This window comes from Ranitomeya variabilis, chromosome 4, assembly GCF_051348905.1.
Source record: "Ranitomeya variabilis isolate aRanVar5 chromosome 4, aRanVar5.hap1, whole genome shotgun sequence".
Lineage (NCBI taxonomy): Eukaryota > Metazoa > Chordata > Amphibia > Anura > Dendrobatidae > Ranitomeya > Ranitomeya variabilis.
The window spans coordinates 202,067,992-202,088,386 of record NC_135235.1 but is presented as its reverse complement, the minus strand read 5'-3'; the positions used below and the strand labels follow the sequence as shown (position 1 = coordinate 202,088,386).

Sequence of the window (20,395 nt, the reverse complement as noted above, 5' to 3'; positions counted from 1 at the left end):
CACATGACTCTGTGGACCAAAATATCGAAACATTATAGCTCTCAAAATGTGGAGACGCAAAAACTATTTTTTGCAATAAACAGCGTCTTGTAGTGTGTGACAGCTGCCAATCATAAAAATCCGCTAAAATACCCACTTTAAAAGTAAATCAAACCCCCCTTCATCACCCCCTTAGTTAGGGAAAAATAATAAAATAAAATAAAAATGTCCATTAGGGTTAGGGCTAGGGCTACGGTTAGGGCTAGGGTTAGGGCTAGGGCTAGGGTTAGGGCTAGGGTTAGGGTTAGGGCTAGGGTTAGGGTTAGGGCTAGGGTTAGGGCTAGGCTTAGGGCTAGGGTTAGGGTTAGGGCTAGGGTTAGGGCTAGGGCTAGGGTTAGGGATAGGGTTAGGGCTATGGTTAGGGTTGGGACTACAGTTAGGGCTAGGGTTAGGGTTGGGGATAGGGTTAGGTCTACAGTTAGGATTGGGGCTAAAGTTAGGGCTAGGGTTGGAGCTAAAGTTAGGGTTAGGGATGGGGCTAAAGTTAGGGTTGGGGCTAAAGTTAGGGTTAGGGCTACAGTTAGGCTTGGGGCTAAAGTTAGGGTATGGATTACATTTACAGTTGGGATTAGGGTTAGGGGTATGTCAGGGTGAGGGGTGTGGTTAGGATTATGGTTGGGATTAGGGTAAGGGGTATGTTGGAGTTAGGGGTGTGGTTAGGGTTGGGATTAGGGTTAGGGGTGTGGTTGGGTTAGGGGTGGTGTTGGGATTATGGGTGTGGTTGGGATTAGGGGTGTGGTTGGGATTAGGAGTGTGTTTGGGTTAGGGTTTCAGTTAGAATTGGGGGTTTCCACTGTTTAGGCACATCAGGGCTCTCCAAACGCGACATGGCGTCTGATCTCAATTCCAACCAATTCTGCGTTGAAAAAGTAAAACAGTGCTCCTTCCTTTCCGAGCTCCCCCGTGTGCCCAAACAGGGGTTTACTCCAACATATGGGGTATCAGCGTACTCAGGACAAATTGGACAACAACTTTTGGGGTCCAATTTCTCTTTTTACCCTTGGAAAAATAAAAGTTTGGGGGGCTAAAAAGCATTTTTGTGGGAAAAAATGATTTTTTATTTTCACGGCTCTGCATTATAAACTGTAGTGAAACATTTGGAGGTTCAAAGTTCTCACAACACATCTAGATAAGTTCCTTGGGGGGTCTAGTTTCCAATATGGGGTCACTTATGGGGGGTTTCTACTGTTTAGGTACATTAGGGGCTCTGCAAATGCAATGTGACACCGGCAGATCATTCCATCTAAGTCTCCATTCCAAACGTCGCTCCTTCCCTTCCGAGCTCTGCCATGTGCCCAAACGATGGTTCCCCCACATATGGGGTATCGTCTTACTCAAGACAAATTGGTCAACAACTTTTGGGGTCAAATTTCTCTTGTTACCCTTGGGAAAATAAAAATTTGGGGGCTAAAAATCACTTTTGTGGGAAAAAAATTATTTTTTATTTTCACGGCTCTGCGTTATAAACTGTAGTGAAACACTTGGGGGTTCAAAGTTCTCACAACACATCTAAATGAGTTCCTTGGGGGTCTAGTTTCCAATGTCACTTCTGGGGGTTTCTACTGTTTAGGTACATTAGGGGCTCTGCAAATGCAATGTGACGCCTGCAAACCATTCCATCTAAGTCTGCATTCCAAACGGTGTTCCTTCCTTTCCGAGGTCTGCCATGCACCCAAACGGTGGTTCCCCCCCACATATGGGGTATCAGCATTCTCAGGACAAATTGCACAACAAGTTTTGGGGTCCCATTTCTCCTGTTACCCTTGGGAAAATATAAAACTGTGGGCTAAAAAATAATTTTTGTGTTAAAAAAAAGAATTTTTATTTTCACGGCTCTGCGTTATTAACTGTAGTGAAACACTTGGGGGTTCAAAGCTCTCACAACACATCTAGATAAGTTCCTTAGGGGGTCTATTTCCAAAATGGTGTCACTTGTGGGGGGTTTCAATGTTTAGGCACATCAGGGGCTCTCCAAATGCAACATGGCATCCCATCTCAATTCCTGTCAATTTTGCATTGAAAAGTCAAATGGCACTCCTTCCCTTCCGAGCTCTGCCATGCACCCAAACAGTGGTTTACCCCCACATATTGGGCATCAGCGTACTCAAGAAATATTGCACAACAACTTTCGTGGTCCAATTTCTTCTCTTTCCCTTGGGAAAATTAAAAATTGGGGGCGAAAGGATAATTTTTGTGAAAAAATATGATTTTTTATTTTTACAGTTCTGCATTATAAACTTCTGTGAAGCACTTGGTGGGTCAAAGTGCTCACCACACATCTAGATAAGTTCCTTAGGGGTTCTGCTTTCCAAAATGGTGTCACTTTTAGGGGTTTCAATGTTTAGGCACATCAGTGGCTCTCCAAATGCAACATGGCGTCCCATCTCAATTCCAGCCAATTTTGCATTGAAAAGTCAAATGGCGCTCCTTCCCTTCCGAGCTCTGCCATGCGCCCAAACAGTGGTTAACCCCCACATATGGGGTATTGGTGTACTCAGGACAAATTGTACAACAACTTTTGGGGTCCATTTTCTCCTGGCACCCTTGGTAAAATAAAACAAATTGGAGCTGAAATAAATTTTTTGTGAAAAAAAGTTAAATTTTCATTTTTTTTTAAATATTCCAAAAATTCCTGTGAAACACCTGAAGGGTTAATAAACTTATTGAATGCGGTTTTGAGCACCTTGAGGGGTGCAGTTTTTAGAATGGTGTCCCACTTGGTTATTTTCTATCATATAGACCCCTCAAAATGACATCAAATGTGATGTGGTCGCTAAAAAAAATGGTGTTGTAAAAATGAGAAATTGCTGGTCGACTTTTAACCCTTATAACTCCCTAACAAAAAAATTATGGTTCCAAAGTTGTGCTGATGTAAAGTAGACATGTGGGAAATGTTACTTATTAAGTATTGTGTGTGACATATCTCTGTGATTTAAGGGCATAAAAATTCAAAGTTGGAAAATTGCGAAATTTTCAAAATGTTCGCCAAATTTCCATTTTTTTCACAAATAAATGCAGGTAATATCAAATAAATTTTACCACTATCATGAAGATCAATATGTCACAAGCAAACATTGTCAGAATCATCAGGATCCGTTGAAGCGTTCCAGAGTTCTAACCTCATAAAAGGACAGTGGTCAGAATTGTAAAAATTGGCCCGGTCATTAACGTACAAACCACCCTTGGGGCTTAAGGGGTTAAACAAAAAAATGCTATTGACAGTTTTGATATTTTCTATTTTTAGCAGCTCACTTTTATTGTTGCTGTTTAAACTGAGGCATGGTCAGCTGAGTCATTTCAAATTCAATTGAGGGTGTGAAATTCAATGACAGATCACAGCTGTCCTGTTCTGTTGGAGGGCTAGATAGAGCAAGGAAGTAACATGATATAAATGGAAAAAGCTTATCAGGCAAGGTCGCTTGTCACCAGTAGTATGCAGGGGTTGCAGTCAACCTGGAGACCATGAGTCTAGGGAGTCCCAAAATGACCCTCTATCCCATCGGAAAAGACTGATGCTTTTATAAACCTGTGATAGTTGGGCATCCACATGGTGACTCTCCATTGGGTCACAAGAGCTTCAATTTGCACCACTGCTTGTATACTCTCCAGTCTCCGGATTTTCTAGGCAGGGAATCTCATACATGAGAAGATTTGATTTTTGCATCTGTTTTCTTTGTATTACTTTTATACATAATACTCTATGTACATCCAAATTACAAAAGCATTCCTCAGTAATCACAGTATGCTTTTATGTTGATGACCTATCCTTCTGGGTCAGTCTCTCAGCATCTGATTGGTGGGGGTGTAAAATCCGGCACCGCCGTCGATTAGCTGTACCCGATAGCTACAGCAAGTGGAAATGCGTAGCTGCGGAGCTGCACAACACAGCACTGTGAAGTGTATGATTGGCGTGGCTCAGTACGGCACATCCACCCCCTATTGGGTTCAATAGAGGCCAGATATGCAGTACCCAGCCTCGGCTACTACACATTTGATACCAACCAGCCCAGTTTCAACAACAACAGAGGTAAAATTAATAATATGGGTCATCACATGTGGAGACTACACATGTTTCTTTCTGAGCTTATAGATGATATACATCGGATTATCTGAAATCATGTTCATTCTGCTCCAATGTAGGCATGTAGCAACGTTGTCTGCAGCATAGAAACATGTGCCGATGGAGAATATCTTCAACAAGTTGATTCATCAGACCCCTGCTGCCCAAAATATCAATGCTTTCGTAAGTGTACTATAAGAGCTGTATGTTATTGTCATTGATTTCCCAAATGATTTCAGATATGTTCATTACATAATCATTGTAATACACATTAATGAGCAATGAGTTAATTATGATTATGCCTTTACAGCAATTCTTTCGCCAGTCACCACAGCACCTCCTACCAAGGTAAAAACATAAATTATGGGTATTAAAATTCATCATTTCTAATATTTATTTTTTTAACCTTTTTTTAGAAAAGAAAAGAAATAAATGTTGACATTTTCCCGTAAGGCATTAAACAAAAAAATGCTATTGACATTTTTTACATTTTCTGTTTTAAGCAGCTCACTTTTATTGTTGCTGTTTAGACTGAGGCATGGTCAGCAGAGTCATTTCAAATTCATTTGAGGGTGTGAAATTCAATGACAGATCACATCTCTCCTGTGAGGTTGGAGGTCTAGATAGGGAAAGGAATTAACACTATATACATGGAAAAAGCTTATCAGGCAAGGTCCTTTATCACCAGGAGCATGCAGGGGTTGCACTAGACCTGGAGACCATGAGTCTAGGGAGTCCCAAAATTACCCTCTATCCCATCGGAAAAGACTGATGCTGTTATAAACCTGTGATAGTTGGGCACCCACATGGTGATTCTCCATTGGGTCCCAAGAGCTTCAATTTCCACCACTTCTTGTATACTCTCCAGTCTCCATATTTCCTAGGCAGGGAATCTCATACATGAGAAGATTAGATTTTTGCATCTGTTTTCTTTGTATTACTTTTATACATAATACTCTATGTACATCCAAATTACAAAAGCATTCCTCAGTAATCATAGTATGTTTTTATGTTGATGACCTATCCTTCTGGGTCGGTCTCTCAGCATCTGATTGGTGGGTGCAACATCCGGCACCAGTGCCAATTAGCTGTACCCGATAGCTACAGCAAGTGGAAATGCGTAGTTGCGGAGCTGCACAGCACAGCTCTGTGAAGTGTATGATTGGCGTGGCTCAGTACAGCACATCTACCCCCTATTGGGTTGAATAGAGGCCAGATATGCAGTACCCAGCCTCGGCTACTACATATTTGATACCAATCAGCCCAGTTTCAACAACAACAGAGGTAAAATTAATAATATGGGTCATCATCACATGTGGAGACTACACATGTTTCTTTCTGAGCTTATACTGTAGATGATATACATCGGATTATCTGACATCATGTTTATTCTGCTCCAATGTAGGCATGTAGCAACGTTGTCTGCAGCATAGAAACATGTGCCGATGGAGAATATCTTCAACAAGTCGATTCATCAGACCCCTGCTGCCCAAAATATCAATGCTTTCGTAAGTATACTATAAGGGCTGTATGTTGTTTGTCATTGATTTGACAAATAACTTCAGATTTGTACATTACATAAGCCCTGCAATACAAATTAATGAACAATGCGTTAATTAGGATTATGTCTTTACAGCAATTCTTCCTTCAGTCACCACAGCACCTCCTACCGAGGTAAGAACATATATTATGTTTATTAAAATTCATAATTTAGAATATTTCTTTATTTTTTTTTACCTTTCTTTGTCAAAAGAATATAAATGGATGATGACATTTTTTAACAAGGCATTACACAAAAAAAAGCTATTGACATTTTTGACATTTTCAGTTTTTTTGCAACTCACTTTTATTTTTGCTGTTTAGCCTGGGGCATGGTTAGCAGAGTCATTTCAAATTCATTTGAGGGTGTGGAATTCAATGACAGATGACAGCTCTCCTGTACTGTTGGAGGTCTAGATAGGGAAAGGAAGTAACACTATATAAATTATTATTATTTATTTATATAGCACCATTACTTCCATGGTGCGGTACATGAGAATGGGTTACATACAAATTACAGATATCACTTACAGTAAGCAAACTAGCAATTATAGACTGATACAGAAGGGCAAGGACCCTGCCCTCGCGGGCTTACATTCTACAGGATGGTGGGGAAGGAGACAATAGGTTGAGGGTTGCAGCAGCTCCAGTGTTGGTGAGGCGGTAGGAGGTCCGGTAGTGGTGAGGAGGCTGCGGGTCAGTGCAGGCTGTAGGCTTTCCTGAAGAGGTGGGTTTTCAGGTTCCATCTGAAGGATCTGAATGTGGTTGATAGTCGGATGTGTTGGGTCAAAGAATTCCAGAGGATGGGGGATATTCTGGAGAAGTCATGGAGGCGGTTGGGTGAGGAACGGATAAGTGTGGAGGAGAGAAGGAGGTCTTGGGAGGACCGGAGATTACGTGAGGGAAGATATCGGGAGATTAGTTCAGAGATATATGGAGGAGCCAGGTTATGGATGGCTTTGTAGGTCAGTGTCAGTAATTTGAACTTGATACGCTGAGGGAATAGGAGCCAGTGAAGAGATTTGCAGAGCGGGGAAGTGGAGGAGTAGCGAGGAAAGAGATGAATTAGTTGGGCAGCAGAGTTAAGGATGGACTGGAGAGGTGCAAGGGTGTTAGCAGGGAGGCCACAGAAAAGGATGTTGCAGCAGTCAAGGCAGAAGATGATGAGGGCATGCACAAGCATTTTAGTAGATTGATGGTTGAGGAAAGGATGGATTCTGGAGATATTTTTGAGCTGGAGGCGACAGGAGGTGGAAAGAGCTTGGATGTACAGTTTGAAGGACAGGACAGAGTCAAGGGTTACTCCGAGGCAGCGGACTTCCGGTATGGGGAAAAGCGTGATGTTGTTAATTGCGATAGATAGGTCAGGTATGGAAGATCTATGAGGTGGAGGAAAGATGATGAGTTCAGATTTGTCAACATTGAGTTTGAGGAAGCGAGAGGAGAAGAAGGAGGATATGGTTGATAGACACTTCGGGATTCTGGACAGCAGAGAGGTGATGTCTGGGCCAGAAAGGTATATCTGAGTGTCATCAGCATAAAGGTGGTACTGGAATCCATGAGACTTTGAGTTGTCCCAGGCCAAGTGTATAGATTGAGAAGAGTAGGGGTCCTAGAACAGAGCCTTGGGGGAGTCCAACAGAGAGAGGGTGGGATTAGGAGGTAGTGTTGGAGTGGGAGATGCTGAATGTGCAGTTGGAAAGGCATGAGGAGATCCAGGATAGGGTGAGGTCTTTGATGCCAAAGGAGGAGAGGATCTGTAGTAGGAGGCAGTGGTCAACTGTGTCAAAAGCAGAGGACAGGTCTAGAAGGAGGAGTACAGAGTATTGTCCGTTAGCTTTGGCTATAAATATGGAAAAGCTTATCAGACAAGCTCCCTTGTTACCGGGACCGTGCAGGGATTACAGTCAACCTGGAGAAGATTTGATGTCTGCATGTTTTCTTTGTATTACTTTTATACATAATACTCTGTGTATATCCAAATTACAAAAGCATTCCTCAGTAATTATGCTTTTATGTTGATGACCTATCCTTCTGGGTCAGTCTCTCAGCATCTGATTGGTGAGTGCAGCATCGGCACCACCGCCGATTAGCTGTACCCGATAGCGTCAGCAACTGGAAATGCGTAGCTGCGGAGCTGCACAGCTCTGTGAACTGTATGATTGGCATGGCTCAGTACCGCACATCCACCCCCTCTTGGGGTGAATAGAGGCCAGATATGCAGTACCCAGCCTCGGCTACGACACATTTGATACCAACCAGCCCAGTTTCAATAACAACAGAGGTAAAATTAATAATATGGGTCATCATGTGTGGAGACTACACATGTATCTTTCTGAGCTTATAGATGATATATATCGGATTATCTGACATCATGTTCATCCTGCTCCAATGTAGGCATGTAGCAACGTTGTCTGCAGCATAGAAACATGTGCCGATGGAGAATATCTTCAACAAGTCGATTCATCAGACCCCTGCTGCCCAAAATATCAATGCTTTCGTAAGTATGCTGAATGACTTCAGATTTGTACATTGCATAAGGACTGTAATACAAATTAATGAACAATGAGTTAATTATGATTATGTCTCTACAGCAATTCTTCCTCCAGTCACCACAGCACCTCCTACCGAGGTAAAAACATATATGTTTATTAAAATGCATCATTTAGAATATTTCTTTAGTTTTTTTTACCTTTCTTTGCCAAAAGATTATAAATATTGATAGTTTTCACATTTTCTGTTTTTCACAGCTCACTTTTAGCTTTGCTGTTTAGACTGGGTCATGGTCAGCAGAGTCATGTCAAATTCATTTGAGCCTGTAGAATTCAGAGACAGATGACAGCTCTCCTGTACTGTTGGAGGTCTAGATAGGGCAAGGAAGTAACATGATATGCATGGAAAAAGCTTATCAGGCAAGGTCTCTTGTTAGCAGGAGTGTGCAGGAGTTGCAGTTGACCTGGAGGTGCAATACTCGATGCAGCTCATGGACATACGCCATGCTTATGTAATATCTTGCAATCACAAAACTTTTCCCTTCCTCAATTCTTCAACCAGGAATTAATTTATCTCTTTAGTTTAGAATACACACATACCAGATACAAAATCACTAGTATACCTTTAACTGGTGGACGGAGATCCAGATTTGTGTTTTGGAGATCCTTTGTAAGGACCATATATATAAATACACACCTCAACATCGAAATGCCTCAACATACCGAGAAGGAAAAGTGATGGAATTATGGAAATCACAGGATAGATAGACATGTTAATGATTTGGATATGATGCAATTGTGTACCTTTGAGTATTCACCATTCTTTTCTGTAATATTACGTCTGTATGAATTTTAGGAGCCATGCAAAAATGTCCTCTGTGAGCCCCCAGTCAAATGTACTAAGAATGGAGCTAGCCTAGTAGAAATACCATGGGATAACATATGCTGCCCACGCTACGAGTGTCGTAAGTCTTTCTATATTTAAGATATGGGTCTTCTCCCTCACACTGACCCCTTGTACTGTGCTAACTAATCAATGCATTGTCTTTTTTTAGAATGCCAGGTAACCTGTGATCCTCCACCTATTTGTCAAGATTCAAGTCCACCATTTAGAATTGGAGACCCCGACGTTGACTGTTGCCCAGAGTATGAGTGTGAGTACCCACGGAAAGAGGGTTGTTAGAAAACGCAATGGTGCACGATGAGCCTTATTGTAAAATTTCAGCTCAGTTGTGTAGACAGACAATATTCTTTAATGAATTATGTTTGGTTCTTTGACAGGTATCGTGACACCTATCACAACTCCACCCACCAAATGTGCGGGTGTCACCTGTGCTACCATCATCTGTACAGGAGATGGCAACTTAGTGGAGGTGGCCTCAGAAGATCCATGCTGCCAAAGATTTGAGTGCGGTAAGTATCTATCTATCTATCTATCTATCTATCTATCTATCTATCTACTGTATCAATCTATCTATCATCTATCTATCATCTATTTATTATCTATCATCTATCTATTATCTATCTATCTACTGTATCAATCTATCATCTATCTATTATCTTTCTATTATCTATCTATGTATTATCTATCTATCCATCCCTCTATTATCTATCTATCTATCTATCTATCTATCTATCTATCTATCTATCTATCTATCTATCTATCTATCTATCTGTCTGTCTATCAATCTATCATCTATCTATCTATTATCTATCTATCTATCTATCTATCTATCTATCTTCTATCTATTATCTATCTATCTATCTATCTATTATCTATCTATCATCTATCTATCTATCTATCTATCTATCATCTATCTAATCTATCTATTTATCTATCTATCTATCTATTTATCTATCTATTATCTATCTATCTATCTATCTATCTATCTATCTATCTATCAATCTATTATCTATTATCTGTTTATCTATCTATTCATCAATCTATTATCTGTATATTATCTATCTATTTAGCTATCATCTATCTAGCTATCTACCTATAAAATACATGTAAATTAAAAGGAACGTGACATCTGATTTATGCAGCCCAAATCATGGACAGCATGAATGGTAACCTGGTTAAATAATTGCCACCAAGTTAATTAGTCTCTGAAATTCTCCGGCATCACTGCAGGTAATAGGCAGGTCTTTCTCTATGTGCACATGTGGGAGACACCTGTCAATTATCTGAACCGGCGCTTGTTCAACAACCGTCTAGTTATATGGTCAGTGGCTGGATGTGCAAAACGGGGCAGCATTTCATACAATGGTATACAATCCCTGGCTGCCATCGTGCAGCCATGATCTTATTCATGCTAGCTTCGGTTTGGGCAGCATAAATCGCCTGTTAGGTCCTTTTTCAATGATCCAAAAAGATATAAAGAGGAAGATCACTGTCCTATAGTTTTACATGCTCAAAACATCTTAAAAAGTGAAATTACTGTATTGTACCTACTTTTCTTTTTTAAAAATATTTCTTTCTTTTCTTTTCCAGTTTACCCTGAACCTGTAAGTAATTGACTAAATATCAAATATGTGATATATTGCATGGTTAAATCATGGGGCACAAAACCCTAAAAAATAGGTTTATAAATACAATTATTTTCAGTTCTAGTCATTTTTTAGGGCTTTGCTGACCGATATTTTGGAAAGTGTAAAAAAAAAAAAGTAGCAATCAGGGTGTTGTAAAATGCGGCACATTTATTTAAGGGATTGTCGACCATTGTATATATTTTGTCGGAGATTAATGTGATAAATACATGTCTGTATTCTGGAAATACATGTCTTGGGGAGCATCTCTCGCTTTGGAGGACCTTGCTCATCCTACATTACATAGAGGATGTGTAATGTGTAATACCTAGTTTCCCCTTCGGGGGTGCTGAAAAGAAATTACACACTGCAGATTACAGCTTAGAGTGTGAGCAAAGGAGATAAATTGGGGTTACTAAAGGAAGCTTCTAACAAGTATAGGAATGGTCTAAAGTTTATATTATATTATTATATTTGGTGCAAACATTATTGCCTGCCAACCTTCAAAAATTACCAAATATGACTAGTGATATGTGCCAGTATGTGTACATAAAATAACTATTGATGAATCTCTTTCCTCCATTGTGGATTGATTTTTTTTGTTTAACGCTTCTGATATATTGTGGTTGATTTACAATTTTTAAATATTTTTTTTTCATATTTATACAGACCCCAACTCCCAATGTAAGTAAAATTATATACTATGTTTATCAGTGTCTATGTGTGATAAGCTGAATAAATAAATGGCAAAAAATGCTTTAGTTCTTGTTTAGTTGAACAGTATGAATACCTGTTTTTTAATTTTGACAGCCATGTGATGGAGTTAGATGTGCCGAACAACAATGCCCTGCTGGCGAAAACCTCCTTGTGAAACAAAGTTCAGATTATCCATGCTGTCCAGCTTATGAATGTGGTAAGTAGAGAACATTTCCTTACACTTCGGAGCACTGCGTCCCTCTCTTGAACTGAAATCTCCATTATTACTCTGAGCAGTTACAGACAGTGTCATTTTTCATAGCTTTCAGTGAGTGCAAAGATCTGAGCAGTTACAGAGAGTGTCATTACTCATAGCTTTCAATAAGTGCAGAGATCTGAGCAGTTACAGCCAGTGTCAGTATTCATAGCTTTCAATGAGTGCAGAGATCTGAGCAGTTACAGACATGTCATTACTCATAGCTTTCAGTGAGTGCAGAGATCTGAGCAGTTACAGACAGTGTCAGTATTCATAGCTTTCAATGAGTGCAGAGATCTGAGCAGTTACAGACAGTGTCATTACTCATGGCTTTCAGTGAGTGCAGAGATCTGAGCAGTTACAGACAGTGTCAGTATTCATAGCTTTCAATGAGTGCAGAGATCTGAGCAGTTACAGCCAGTGTCATTACTCTTGGCTTTCAGTGAGTGCAGAGATCTGAGTAGTTACAGACAGTGTCATTATTCATAGCTTTCAATGAGTGCAGAGATCTGAGCAGTTACAGACAGTGTCATTTTTCAGAGCTTTCAGTGAGTGCAGAGATCTGAGCAGTTACAGACAGTGTCATTATTCATGGCTTTCAGTGAGTGCAGAGATCTGAGCAGTTACAGACAGTGTCATTATTCATAGCTTTCAATGAGTGCAGAGATCTGAGCAGTTACAGACAGTGTCATTTTTCATAGCTTTCAGTGAGTGCAGAGATCTGAGCAGTTACAGACAGTGTAATTACTCATGGCTTTCAGTGAGTGCAGGGATTTGAGCAGTTACAGCCAGTGTCATTACTCATGGCTTTCAATGAATGCAGAGATTCATGCAGATTGAACATCTAGTGATTTTTTTTTTCATGGTGCCAGACAAGGGCTAAAAAACAATGAATGGTAAAAAAAAAATAGGTGAAATGACAGGAGCTAAAAATCTATTCGATTTTATAGTGCCTTCAGAAACGACACCTCCACCTGTATGGACCCCAACACCTGGTGTAAGTATACCAACATATTTACATTAAATTAAATCCGTTTAATCCAGAAACTCATACAACAGAAAGTAAAAGGAAAAGAAATGAGCCGGAGTGTAAATTGGTATGCATACAACGTGTAGGAGCATGTTCACACTGGCCATTAAATACACAAAACCTAAGATCGAAACAACATGAACATATACCCTGCTGTAAGTAAATAGTAATTGTGCATATAATTAATGTAGAATGCTTAGTAAATACTGTTTTTGATTAAAAAAAAAGAGTAAAAGCCATCCCACCGCAACAAGGTGACCCCTTCGGGATAGTCCTAGCCTTGCCTCTAGTATTTTAACCTTACCATGTGTCGAAGTGACGTCAATGTGAATAAGGACCAAGCAGGACCGGGACACCCAGTAATGGGAAGCTATATAAACGTAATGACCATCCCAAAGTAGGGGAGTGCAGAAAATGGATGCTGAGTATCAACAGTTTGGCTCATTTTTGACCCATGGTAAGGTTTTAATACTAGAGGTTAGGACCTTCTGGACAGGGTACACCTTGACATGGTGGGATGGCTTTTACACTTTTTTTCTTGATCAAAAACAGTGTTTACTAAGTATCCTGTTATTTACATGCACTATTACTATTTACTTGCTTATAGCAGTGTTTATGTTCATTTTGTTTCTATCTAAAATTTTGTTTGTACCCCAGAAAGTCTGATAATCCATCACTTTTTTCAGAAAGCCAGAATTGCAATTAAAATGATTGTATCTCTTTAAACTTACTAGTCAAAATGTAGCACTTTACCAGGTCTCACAATTCAAACCAGATACAATATTAGATAGACATGTTAGACCTGATGAGGCCTGTTTACTTACTTTGAAAATCCACATCAAAATTACCGTATATTAGGCATTTTATGAGTCATTTTTAATATTGGGTAGGAAAACAGTCAAAAAGGTTAATTCGGTGATTCTAGCATGAGGTTTCAATGTAATTACACCAGCGTAATCAGCTAAGATAACTATTTAATAATTTATGCATTTTGGATTTCCAACTCTTAGCAGATAATCTCACAATCCAGATCTAGTTTCAAGATTAAATACTTTATTTTTTATTTTATTTGTAGAAATGTGACAATGTGAATTGCCAGACAGTCGATTGTTTCATGACGGGTTCCCAAAAAGTTCTGATATCAGTGGAAGATTGCTGCCCTGTATATGATTGCGGTAAGTCCCCCAATAATGTGCCATATTTCACATTGGCATCCAAGAGATATTCACATATTATATTTGTATTGTAGAATTCTTATTGACAGATATGCATTTTTTTTACAGAATGTGAACCTTGCAGCCCTGCCCCTGCTTGTAACGGAAACAAACCAATCATGACAATTGACCCAGAAATGGATTGTTGCCCAAAATACAAATGCCGTCAGTATTCATTCATTCATTATTATTATTTCTTAATGTTGATGAATTTTCTTAAAAAAGTAATTTATATGAAACAGAAACTTTCAATATGCCTTAATCATGCTGTAGGACACTGCCCTTACAACTCATTTATAGGTAGTTTTTTTTTATGGATGTGAAAAATGCCCCAAATTTCATCACTGATTTTGTTCAGATTTCAGAGTTTCATCAGTTTTTCTTGAATGTGAAACAAATAATCAAGAAAAAAGAGTTTTTCCGCCTTCTCCTAGACCGTGAAAAATGGTCGGCACTCCGACATAGTTTCTGTAACCCGTAGACTCGCATTGCCGATTTTGACACTTGGATCAATATCGGACATGATGTCTCTGCGATTTTGCTCCAAGGTCTCGATCCACCCAAAAAATCGAACATGTGAACTTATAGGCAATCATAGGTACAAGTGATATTCGTCAAAAAACTTGGCCGTGAAAAATGGACTTAACCCCCCAAAAAAGATTGTTAGGCTAATTTTACATAACCGTAAACAAAAATCATCCAGAAAAAAAGGAAATTTTTCATCTATATTGTCAACTGTGTGGCATCTTTTCCCTGACATCATTGTTCCAGCTGCTCCTCTTGTTCCTGCTGCATCTGGCTGTTCTTCGGCTCTTCCACAGACATGAGCCATCTTCTGCACTTCTGGTCATGCACATTGAGCCTCTGAAGTTGGGAAGAGTACACCCGACTACAGAGGTGCAGTGACGCTGTCAAAATGAGCGGTGCGCATGCGCGAGATTTGCAGGGACTGGCGAAGGCCTCGGCTCCCGCAAATTGTGTTATCACGCCCAGAGGGGTGAGACATAATGGAAAGAGGGCGGACTAGTCTCGGGAAACTGACACCCCATTGACTAGTCAGGAGACTCAGGACTGAGTGCTGTCCCTTTATTTCGCAGTCAGCACTTGGTCACTTAGCCAGCCTACTGAGGACAATGCCTCAGATCGGACCCCCTCTAATGACATGTTGTGCCAATGGCAGGAGAGGAAGAATTCACTTAAAAATCAGTTTACCCTTGAATCATTTCATTTTCAGGATATCAAAAAAGTGTCATTGAAGGTTTCTTTCAGACAGAATCATTTTTGGCGTATTTTGGGGGTTTGTAAAAAGCGCTATAAATTTTAGGTGTTTTTTTTACAAGCCATTTTTTTTAAATCTTTTTAATTTTTTTTGCTCCCTTCTACAGGGAACTTTATGGATAAATGGCTAGAAATATGTGATACCTAAAGCATGCTGCAATCCGAAAAGAAAATTGGAAAAGACCCATAAAATCACCAAAAGCGTTAAAATGTCAAAATAAGCAGACTGTTTGTAGTGTGTAAATATTTACCTTTTGACTTACAGTTCTAAAAAAAAAGCAGTAAAAATGCTGCAAAAAAAAGAAAAGAAAAAAAAAAAATATATATATATTTTTACATCAATTATATAGGTGGTACAATATGAAAAACTAGAGAATACATTTATCTGGGGAAATTCTATGAATAGCCTTGAATAAAGATACTTCATGCACTTTTATGGGTCTATGTGAGAGGTAGTGCATGTGTGACCATCGGTCTCATAGACAGTGAAATAGATCATTGGGGTGATGTATGGGCACTAATGCTCCTTTCATACAGTGGACAGGAAACTCCTGTATTTTAGGATCAGAGGGTGTAGGTAATAAATATGTATTGATGGGATAACTCCTTTAATAATGTATTTAATATGTTCACTCCTTTTTTTTTTATATAGCTAATGAAGGAACACCTCCTCCAAAACCTGTAAGTAAAACGAATTACCTTCTTATTAGTACTTTTAAAGACCAAGTTCTGTTTATCAAAACCTCCTGCATAGACATAGAGTTATGTGTTAAAATGATGCCTGTCTGCAGTCACCACTAGGGGGAGCTTGCCGCGTACAATACAGGAAGCAATACAGTATTATCATCAATGTTATATTTCATTGTGCAGCATTGTCTAAAGAGCGAACAATGACATTGTAAATAATATTGACATGGTAGAAATGGGGAAAAATGGCAACTTATGTTTCTCTTACATTACTGCAATAAGCCAATGCTTTTGCTGGCGTCTAAAAGTGGGTGTACTTTAAAAAAAATTTTGTCCAATTAAATCCTATTTGCTGATAGTCATATTTAACATTTTACTGGACTATGAGATCGATGTTCTAACCGTTGCATTTATTATTTTATTTTACAGATACCAACTACTCCGGTAAGACATGTACACATGTACACAGAGAGATATATACATATATATATATATATACTTGTATGTACTTATGTATATATATAATGTGTATATATATATATATATATATATATATATATATATATATATATACCATGATTTTAGTGGGCTTGTCCCCTTAAGTTGCTGCAAATAGTTTCATAGTTTTTAAGGCGGAATATAGATGAAAACCTAAAACTTATAGCAAGCACTAAGAAATTAATCAGAGCATATGTTGGTATAGGTGCAGAGTGTAGGTGCATGTTTACACTGTGACAATTTAAAGGGAACCTGTCACCCCCCCCAGGCGTTTTTAACTAAAAGAGCCACCTTGTGCAGCAGTAATGCTGCATTCTGACAAGGTGGCTCTTTTAGTTCTGGGTGCTGTAACTAGAGAAATAATCAGTTTTGTAATTTGTCCTAAATACCTTTTCTTCAGTCAAGGAGGCAGGCCTTTCCCCCCTGCTGCAGATGCCACACAGCCATCACTCAAATCCTCTTGGCGCCGGGCGCCGCCCCCTCAGCGCTGTTTTGAAATGATGCGGCGCCTGCGCTCTTTTCTCCTGCCTTGGGCAGGCACAGTGAGCGCTGCCCGTCTGTCCTCATATGCAGTCTAGCTGACTGTGCCTGTGCGGCCGCCCTGCCTGTGAATCCCCGCCCCGCAATGTGAATAAGTCAGAAGACACTGCGGGGCTGGGATTCACAGGCAGGGCGGCCGCACAGGCGCAGTCCGCTAGACTGCATATGAGGACGGGCAGCGCTCACTGTGCCTGCCCAAGGCAGGAGAAAAGACTGAAGGTGCCGGCTCATTTCAAAACAGCGCTGAGGAGGCGGCGCCCGGCGCCAAGAAGATGTGAGTGACGGCTGTGTGGCGTCTGCAGCAAGGAGGAAAGGCCTGCCTCCAGGACTGAAGACAAGGTATTTAGGACAAACTACAAAACTGTTATTTCGGCAATTACAGCACCCAGAACTAAAAGAGCCACCTTGTCAGAATGCAGCATTACTGCTGCACAAGGTGGCTCTTTTAGTTTCAAATGCCTGGAGGGGGGGGGGTGACAGGTTCCCTTTAACAGACAAAATCTAAGATAAAAAATAAAAATGAGCAAATATCCTGCTGTAAGAAAATAGAAATTGTACATGAAAATAACATAGGGTACTTACCTGACATTAGTTTGATTAAAAAAAAGGCATAAAAGCATTTCCCACTGCGACAAGGTGAACCCAATCGGGATGGTACCTAACTCTTGAAGGTGTACCTCTCTATGTGCCAGTAGGCCTCAACAGAAGGACACAGGCCTGACAGTTTTGCATCTGCCTATGGGAAGCTATAAAGGCAAAATGCACAGCCCTCAAAAGGGGGAGCCACGCCCCTTGTGTGTACAAAAAACTAACAGAAAACCAAAGAAATGAGCCGGAACACATGTTGTTATAAGTGCAATGTGTAGGAGCACGTTCACACTGTGGTCATTTAACAGACAAAACCGAAGATAAAAACAAAGTGAAAAAAAACCCCTGCAGTAACTAACTAAGTAAATAGCAATAGTACATATAAATAACACTGGGTACATAGTTGACATTATTTGGATCAAAAAAGCGTACATCTGGTATCTAAAAAAAGGAACCTACACTTCATTTTTTTGTCCAATTGTACCTGCTTTGCTGCTAATAGAAGTTTACTATTCTTCTGGATTATGAAATCTATGTTCTAACCATTACACTTATTTATTTATTTTTTACAGGCACCAACTACTCCGGTAAGATATGCATATAGATATATATTTATACCATGACTTAAGAGGGCTTGTCCACTATGGACATCCCCTTAAGTTGCTACATATAGTTTCTTAGGGTTTTTTTAAGGTGGAAGGTGGACAAAAGCCTATAACTTTACATGTTGATCAAAAGGCAGATGTTAATTCCTTCACATTAGGGGGAAAACATCCTTTAATATGGAGAGTCAGACCAGTTCCCTGATTAATGTCCCCTCACAGAATCTAGTAGGCATAACCTGTGATATTATATTTTTCAAGAAAGACATCTAGACCATCCTAGAACATTTTTTTAGTGAATCAACCATTACAACATCATATGGTAGAGATTTTCATAATCTCACTGCTCTTACAGTAAAGAATCCATAATCTCACTGCTCTTACAGTAAAGAATCCATAATCTCACTGCTCTTACAGTAAAGAATCCATATTCTCACTGCTCTTACAGTAAAGAATCTATAATCTCACTGCTCTTACAGTAAAGAATCCATACTCTCACTGCTCTTACAGTAAAGAATCTATAATCTCACTGCTCTTACAGTAAAGAATCCATAAGCGCACTGCTCTTACAGTAAAGAATCTATAATCTCACTTCTCTTACAGTAAAGAGTCTGCATTTGTGATTATCATTAAATTGTATTAAAAAGAGTCTATATTTACCTTCTGGACTACCACTGCTCCTCTACTCTCAGCCATGTGTCCCTCGCTGATCTTCTGCTCACTATTGTAATGGCTGCAGCTGATCAGCACCTTCTGATGAGGGACTGGTTAGGTGACCCAAGAGGGACATAAGGAAGAAAGTTAGAGGGGAAGCACTGGTCTGGGGGGTAAGTATAGATTTTTTTTTTAAGTTCATGCAGCACCCTATGGCCATTAGTTAGGAGTTGTCACACAGTGGATGACCCTTTTAATAATTTTTGTCATCTGCCATCCCAACTGTGATTAGACTGAAGAGTTATTGCCCCTACCTAACTGCTGGATGTAAGCTAAGAGTGTTTATGTTAACTTACAGCAAGTAGAGACCTTAATAGTAATGCAAAATGTAACTATAAAACATGTGAAAGACTGTGCAAACTAAATATGTTTCGTCTTCCTTATTTGTTATAGGAGCTCTGTAAAGATGTCCTCTGCGATCCAATAACCTGTGACAAAAAGGGCTCGACCCTCGATATCATCCCTTGGGCTGAAAGCTGCTGTCCACACTTTGTCTGCAGTAAGTCGCCTAATAAAACGAGTCACATACTAAAGTCGTTTTGGAAACCATATATGGAAAAAGCTGCAGCTTTGCCATGAGAACCAATAGCTCCAAAAATTTGTACCATTTTTATGTTATTTTCAGCATGCAAGGCCGTGTGTGACCCTATTCCGATTTGTAATGATGGAAGTCCTCCAGTAAGAGTTGGAGATCCGGACACAGAATGCTGCCCAGAATACAAGTGTGGTAAGAGCTTGCTTTGAGAAGTGATTTTTTGGGGGGTTAAGATTACATAAATCCTAAACAATATTTAATTTCTATTCCTTTCATTTTTTTCTTAACAGAACCACCGCTTCCCCCGGTAAGGAACTACGACCCCAAAAATAAGATATACGACAGGATAGATTTAAAGAAGTGACTACTTTCAAAACAAGCACTTTAACTGAAACGAAACATGGGTTTATACCTTGTGACATTTGGGTAGATAAAGATGGTAGAATCATTTGCCCCAGCATCCCTTTTACAGATCTGTACCAGATTGGACTTTGATTCCAATTGTTTGCTGTGGGCCTTTTGTTTGCTGTGGGCATTGCCTTCAGAGTCACAGCAGAAACAGTGATGACCTGGATATCCAGCCACCAGGAAACCTTCTGAACAAGGGATTCATCTCTTATATTTAGGTTATGATGTAAGATAATGCATATATGATGTATTCTAACTGCATGTGTTTTGTGTGCCGTAGTGCGCAAATGTGATTTGCCCAGTAATACAGTGCGCCGTAGGTGAAATCCCAATTGAATATGATGGTTCTGATCCTTGCTGTAGACAAACAGATTGTGGTAAGTATAAGCTTAATATTAAGGTTATCTTGTTATCATTTGAGAACCAATCACAGTATTGTAAACTGCATATGCTCTTTTTTTTTCAGTACCAATAACTCCAGTACCGGTATGTCGAACATTTTATATGTCTATTTTTACAGTGTTTATGGTATCAGACCTATGTATTCAGATTAGCAGTTAATTAATTGCCATGTAATTTTTATATAGGGAGAGAAATAATTAACAAACCACCCAAATTGATGTTTGACAGCTTGACATTAGGATGCCCATGATGGCATGTAATGGGCATATGCTTTTGGCAATAGTTTTA

General features: G+C 39.6%; 1 protein-coding gene across 1 annotated transcript in view; it reads left to right on the top strand.

Moving 5' to 3' along the window:
* Positions 1–20,395, top strand: part of LOC143770229 (uncharacterized) — a 263,961-nt gene that overhangs the window by 145,884 nt on the left and 97,682 nt on the right. The window contains exons 69-91 of the mRNA XM_077259650.1: positions 4,180–4,282; positions 4,410–4,447; positions 5,505–5,607; positions 5,736–5,773; positions 8,036–8,138; positions 8,233–8,270; positions 8,987–9,095; positions 9,186–9,284; positions 9,412–9,543; positions 10,625–10,638; positions 11,329–11,343; positions 11,470–11,572; positions 12,562–12,608; positions 13,717–13,816; positions 13,925–14,020; positions 15,786–15,814; positions 16,250–16,264; positions 18,019–18,033; positions 19,156–19,261; positions 19,388–19,489; positions 19,588–19,604; positions 19,986–20,082; positions 20,172–20,191. Coding sequence (XP_077115765.1) covers positions 4,180–4,282; positions 4,410–4,447; positions 5,505–5,607; positions 5,736–5,773; positions 8,036–8,138; positions 8,233–8,270; positions 8,987–9,095; positions 9,186–9,284; positions 9,412–9,543; positions 10,625–10,638; positions 11,329–11,343; positions 11,470–11,572; positions 12,562–12,608; positions 13,717–13,816; positions 13,925–14,020; positions 15,786–15,814; positions 16,250–16,264; positions 18,019–18,033; positions 19,156–19,261; positions 19,388–19,489; positions 19,588–19,604; positions 19,986–20,082; positions 20,172–20,191 — 1,539 coding nt within the window. The remainder of the gene's footprint in view (positions 1–4,179; positions 4,283–4,409; positions 4,448–5,504; positions 5,608–5,735; positions 5,774–8,035; positions 8,139–8,232; positions 8,271–8,986; positions 9,096–9,185; positions 9,285–9,411; positions 9,544–10,624; positions 10,639–11,328; positions 11,344–11,469; positions 11,573–12,561; positions 12,609–13,716; positions 13,817–13,924; positions 14,021–15,785; positions 15,815–16,249; positions 16,265–18,018; positions 18,034–19,155; positions 19,262–19,387; positions 19,490–19,587; positions 19,605–19,985; positions 20,083–20,171; positions 20,192–20,395) is intronic.